General features: G+C 34.8%; 1 protein-coding gene across 1 annotated transcript; it reads left to right on the top strand.

Annotated features, from left to right (window-relative positions):
- The first annotated feature begins 3,277 nt into the window (after positions 1-3,277).
- Positions 3,278-6,162, top strand: LOC111059247 (putative serine protease K12H4.7). The gene is made up of 4 exons (XM_039431488.1): positions 3,278-3,499; positions 3,724-3,926; positions 5,619-5,854; positions 6,053-6,162. Exons 1-4 carry the CDS (start codon positions 3,278-3,280, stop codon positions 6,160-6,162), a joined length of 771 nt encoding a protein of 256 aa, XP_039287422.1.
- The last annotated feature ends 386 nt before the right edge of the window (positions 6,163-6,548 follow it).

The following is a 6,548-nucleotide window of genomic DNA, read 5'->3' as shown; positions in this document are numbered from 1 at the left end:
CTGATTCCTACTTCATTATACTGATCTTACAATAATTATAGTTTATTCTGGTTGATTGTCGCATACGGTCCAAGTTTATTTGAGGTGCCATAGGAAGGAAAATGCCATTTTCAGATTAGATTAGATCGGGTTTCATGGTTCCAATTATCTTTCCAGTTTCTAAGATGTTAGTGTATCGCTACTATATTCCTATAACTTTTTGTGTAGTTGAGAAGTCGATATTGTGGTAATTATTCATATAAAGAATGAAACTTAATAGTCCTATAAACTAATTTCATAACATAAAAACAATGATTACTCAATTGATTTCATAAAGTATGGATTGAATAATAATAATTATTATAAACGTTATCGTGATAAAATGCAAATTATTGTTCTATGATGATAGTTGAGTGGATGACCCACAGCTTGAAGTGAACTCCGAACCACCGAACTTGCTTTACATAACAAGACAAATAAGTTTGTTGAGGCTTGTATGGTAAAGGAGAGGAAAGAGGATATAAATAATATGAAAAAATCGAATTGTTCAATTTCTTATCAAATTATAACACTAATTCATCAAGTCTCTCAACACAAGTAATATGAAAGCACGTGTGACAATCAATAGTTGATATTAGTATGCATATTATATATTGATGATATGAATATTATGATAATAAATCATATTATATCATGAATATAAGTCTACGTCAGTTATTACATGGTTCAGATAATGAAGATCATCATCTACTGTCCTATATAATATTGAAAAATATAAAGGAACAATATTTGTTCTTATTTGTGTTAGGTAAAAGTACTTTCTACAAATAGTTTCAACTCCACCCTTGAATTCTACCACAGATAAGACATTATAATTCTATTTAGTTCAGTCTATGATTCCACTCATCAGAGGACGCCCCAAAGGTAGGAGAAATCTTCAAGTAAAACTGATGTTAAAATTTATTCTTGAGTTTTAAACAATCATATTGAGTCAGATCTTCCTTTAGATTCTGCTTGATAGACATAAATATAGTGGAAGACATACTTCAAACAAATACTATTATCTAAATCCGCCATTGCATCCAATGCAATAATCATGATCACTTTCAAACGGCATGTAAAAATTATTGTGAAGCACTTGAAATGAAATTTCTAAGAATGAAATACAATGAAATTGTATCACAATCTTATATTGGTGTTCGAATATAAATCTTATTCTGGTGTTCTATTGGTTAGTTCAAATTGTTGAATTATCTGTAATTTCCATTATCAGACATTCACACGACAAAATCTCCCATTGGCTAGTTGTGATTGGTTGAATTCTCTCCTACTGAGCTTCTACTGGTTGACCTTCAAACGACAGAAGCTTCATCCTCACATTGGCTTCTTGGTTGCTTTCTATATAGTTTTACCAACTTTGGCTTTATTCTCATTATTGGTTTTCATTAACGATATACTTTAAGAAGGCCTTGCTAGGCAAACAAGTCAAGTTTTTTTGTAAAATAATAAGTTTTTCAGGGCTTGAAGATATTCAAGAAATTTGAATTATGGAGAGCTTACAAAATGCTACACAATAGTCTAGAAAACTGTCTGAAAAAGATTAAACTAGAATCAAATGGCCATATTCACGAAGCTCCAATCAAACTCAACCAACGTAGATTTATGTCATTTAATGGAACTAAAAAACCGATATAACCAATGAGAAAATTATATGTTTGTACAATGGCGTGATTTAATGCCGGTTAAGTTCGATTGATTCTTCGTTCAACCAGAGAGAATAGAATACTCCCTGTAATTATATGGATATTATTGTTTGTGCAACTAACCCTCTACCACAGATAAGAATCTGAATCTTGAATCTCGAATCAAGACAAGAATCAAAGACAAGTGGATAAAGGCAGAATTCAATCAAAGACAAGAATCTTGAATCTGTGCCTTCACCTCAAGTTCTGTTTCAAACATTAAAATGAAAATGATAAATCAACAGCTGAAAGGTTGTATAAATTCACTTATTTCTGAAGTATAACTTCACCAGTCCTACCCTCTTCAAGGGTATTGTGGAGGTCGTGGTGTAGTTTATACTTTACACAAAAGATATAATAACTATAATCTAAAAATAATTTCTACACTAGTTACATTACAACTGATAAGTGATAGAAATTACAAGTTCGAAGAAAGTCTTATTTCCTTCACCTTGCAAACGCAAACTGATCGATCGATTATTACTTACAATATGGTAATTATGATAAGAACATACTTGTTGATAGTTGTTAATTTTTCAAATTACCGTATAAAACGCCTATATAACTTTGAATCCACTTCCTTCTTACACTTCACTTCGTTGTTCTGCAGGAGAGTCGACTCTTTGGAAATTGTAAGTAAAAAATATGAATTATATTATTGATAGGAAATAATATACTATAAGAAATATCTACAGAATTTTGTAAGTAAAAAATAGTGAGAAAACAGGTAGATCCTTCAATAACAATGGAGCAAGTATTTCCTTGCTGAATCTTTGAAATGCATTAAGAGCACTCACTTCTCACATCCACGCACTACAGATTGCACCAGTTTCTTCATGAAGCACTGGACTCAGGACTGATTGAAACTATTATTAATATTGAACCATTTGAGATTCGAATCCAACTTTATTGTATTTATTATCTACTCTATTCCTATAACGATTTCTTATTATTCTGATCCTCCCATTCAGTATCCAGAAAGTCACGCATTGGGATTTAACACTTCTATTCCATTAGCCATCCTATATATTTTTGAGAATTTGCTAAATATGGCAACTGTTCGAGCCACAAAAATATCAAATAAGAAATTCTGGAGTAAGTCTTATACCAAGTGCAATTAGATGCCCAACAGATGAAATATGCATCATTGAATGGTCTTTGTCTCTAATAATTTATATTTTGTCGACATTGGATTTCAAGTGATTCCACACAGCGCTATCCATCAAGTTCAAGCTTGAATTTCGTATGGCCAATAATTCAAATTTTCATAAATATTTCAAGCGTGCTCCGGCTAAAAAGAAAGACAGATTCAACAAATATTGTGCAAAGGATATTCTGGAATATATTAACAAAAATATAGAAATTTACTATTCTGATCTTTTTTTGATATTACTTATATGGAGTAGAAGTGTACTGTAGGGGCGTGATTTTTGGGGAGATCCATAAGTTATACTTCCTATTTCATGAGGAATTCCACTGTATCATTATTTGGAAGATCATCAATCTATTTTCCAATATTTTGTTCGATACAGTGACTCTCATCTGCAGTTGGAAGAATGCAGCCGCTGCTTGTAGTTTTGGCGCTGATATGCGTGGAGTCGAGCCGGGGGTTTGGAGGCGGTATGCGGTCTGGCATGGACATGGGAATCGGGTTTTCGCGAAGAATCAAAGACCCCGAACCACATCCGAGCATTCCGCAAGATGGCGCCAGCAGTGATGAGTGGTACGATCAGAAGCTCGATCATTCCAGTGATTCAGACGGTACTACATGGAAACAGGTTGGTTATGAGTGATATTTTAACAAAATATAGAATTTTTTCAATCTAAGTTACTTCTTCTTCTTCTTCTTCTCCTTCTTCTTCTTCTTTTTCTCCTTCTACTTCTCCTTCTCCCCCACCTAAATCTTCTTTTTATTCTTCCTATCCGCTAAGAAGCGGACAATGTAATAAGTGAACTCCACTGAATGTAGTTTCAATGAATGATTCATCTCACCTGCTTGCAGAGGTTCTTCAGGAGAGAAACATTCTACAATTACGGCAAAAGCCAGAATATGACGAACATGCCAATGTTCGTGATGATTGGCGGAGAGGGGGAGGCCAGTCCATCCTGGATGCAGGGCGGCTATTGGATTGAGCCGGCCCAGAAATACAACGCTTTGCTTTTCATGTTGGAGCACAGATTCTATGGAAAGAGTCAACCAACAGAGTATGTATTGGTGTATTTGAACAAAGGGCACTCTGGATGAATAAGTTCATCTAGAGCGGCCTTGGTTTGACTGTCAATAAAACTGCCAACATAATTTTAAATTGCAATTATAGATGGTGGAAGGAAACAAAATTCATTTACTTTAAACTGCTATCTGTTGTTTGCTGCTATCTTGAGTCTTCAAACTTATGATAATTATAATTGAGCTATTCTCTCATCTCTCTCCGCTCATATAATATAAAGAAAAAATGACATTAGAAGCAAATATTAGTGGCTGATCTGGCCACAAAAAAATTGAAGTCCCATTTCTGGGGGAGAGTTCGGGGGGGCTACTGTTATTGAAGTTGAGTTTTTTCTACAAACAATAATTTGGACAACAATGCAACTGTCCAGTTCTAGAAAGAATACAGAAAATGAGGGATAACATTGGATTCTCATTTAAGGTGGAAACACCATATCAATGATAAATGCCAGAAGCTGAAACATATAATACATCAATTTTATAAAATTAATAAATAAAATAACGAAAATATAATAAGATTGATATATTTTGCTTATGCACAGTCTGTGCTCCAATATGAAATCTTGATTTGGGATGGGGCTTTCAACTGTCATTTCAATTAAATGTTTGTTGTCCAAAAACATATTCTTAGAGTTGCTTTGGGTAAGCTTTGGCTGCATCCCAGTGCCGAGCTTTTCCAAGAAATGTGCGTTCTCACTCTATAACAGCTTCATGTTAAGAGCTTGATTCTATTCATAAATATGAATTCAGAATCATTTATCACCCAAACCCATACAATATTCGAAGCGCAAGAGTAGAATGTCCCCGAACTGATCTAATCATTCGCAGAAAACAATATGTGTATAATTGTGAAATAATTTTTAACAGTATTCCTCAAAATTTCATCACATCCAAGCCGGTTGGACATGTTAAAAACGTATAGAAAATTGGATTTGTACCGATTTAAACTCTGTCATGTGTCTTATCAACTGAACTCTACACCTTGGCTTTTCCTATTCCCATTAGCTACATCTTCATGATTTTATATTAAGTCTTCTTCTTCAGCTTATCTTCATAATTTGTCTCCTTCCTTACTACCACATTATTATAATGGATATTTGAGTTTTCACATTGTTATACTGTGAGAATTTTTTAATTATCTTCGATCTGAGAATCTTTTATATTTCATATTAATTTATAAAAAAAATTAAGCACTCGGCCTCTGCGCTCAGGTTTTCTTAACCTTGCAGGGACCCTCCTTATATAATATATATTTTACTTGTACTACCTACTGTTTATCTAACTATCATGTTATTTATTTTATACTTTAAGTCTCTAATTTTGTAACCATCATTGAGGATTAATAAATTTGATTTGATTTGAGTAATTATTCATTAAAACGTAACGTACACAGAGCTGTATGCTGGTTAGGCATGCTAAGTATCATGCATTAATTATTGTAAAGTATTTTTATTCCATCATACATTATGAAATAAACATGTTTGTAGCAATTAACGTTTCTCCACGTCCTAGCAACTTCCAACTCACTATATTTGCGCTCAGAGATTTGACTCTCTGAAACTTTGTAGGTTGATACTTTTCCAAGAATTAACATCCCGTTGTACCTGAATGAGAGCCTGTCTCCTGAAAGAAGGAAGGTTCTTTTCATTTACTGTTAAATGTTTGTACAGGGATTTGTCTTTGGACAACATCCAATACCTGCACAGCCAACTGGCGCTGGCCGATCTGGTCAGGTTCATTAAGAGTATGAAGGAGGAATACGGCATGACAGACGAGAACAAGGTGATCTGTTTCGGTGGCTCCTATCCGGGCAATCTGGCCTCCTGGGTGCGAATCTTATATCCAAATATTATCCATGCCTCAGTGGCATCCAGTGCTCCAGTCGAGGCCAAGGTCGACTTCCATGGTCAGTTTAAATTTATTCCAAATTTCATTTTCCAATAGATTTGTGCTCTTGCTGAGAATGATCCACATGTGAGCTCAATAGTTTTAGATTCACTTTATTATGGATAGGCCACACGAGCGTTTCTCTGGCGTTTTCCAGACTACAGTAACTAAATTACCTATATTTACTATATTGGGTAGTATAGTTACTGTATTCCAGAAGCTCTCCGATTGGCTGATGGGTTGGCGTTCGGGAATAAGCTGATTCGGAAAGCTGACTGGTCGAGAATCAGCGAATTGAAGAGCTTCCTGCCCTGCCGACTCGTCTGAAATATGCTTGTGTGGCTTCACCCTGAAGCTACTAGAAGTGAAAAATGTTATTTTTAAAGAATTCTAACAGTAGTTTCAAGTGAGTCTCACAATAACTTGTTTGACTGAGAGTGGTGACCATGGGATACCGTGTATAGTGAGGTTCACGTTATAATGGCAGTGTTTGATTGGCAATGGTATTGCTATCCTTGTCTATCATTCAACAAAGCCGATAGCGCTATCTCCTTCTCGCTTTTCTTTGTTGCCAGATCGTCTTTTAACGAAGGAATTGACAAGACAGAGGATCGGCAACATTGTCCTGCTATCTTTCTTCACTGTGACGTGAACCTCACTATAGGATTGTGCTTTGGTGATTGAAAATATCACTTTATCACAATCTCATTACT

Source organism: Nilaparvata lugens, chromosome 6 (assembly GCF_014356525.2).
Source record: "Nilaparvata lugens isolate BPH chromosome 6, ASM1435652v1, whole genome shotgun sequence".
Lineage (NCBI taxonomy): Eukaryota > Metazoa > Arthropoda > Insecta > Hemiptera > Delphacidae > Nilaparvata > Nilaparvata lugens.
Note: the sequence above shows the minus strand (reverse complement) of the source record. Positions and strands in the feature narration are given on the sequence as shown.

Coding starts and splice junctions, on each gene's coding strand:
- LOC111059247 (XM_039431488.1), top strand. CDS start 3,278: ATGCAGCCGCTGCTTGTAGTTTTGGCGCTGATATGCGTGGAGTCGAGC. Junction 3,927..5,618: donor GGAAAGAGTCAACCAACAGA/GTATGTATTGGT, acceptor ATGTTTGTACAG/GGATTTGTCTTTGGACAACA. Junction 5,855..6,052: donor GGCCAAGGTCGACTTCCATG/GTCAGTTTAAAT, acceptor ACTGTATTCCAG/AAGCTCTCCGATTGGCTGAT.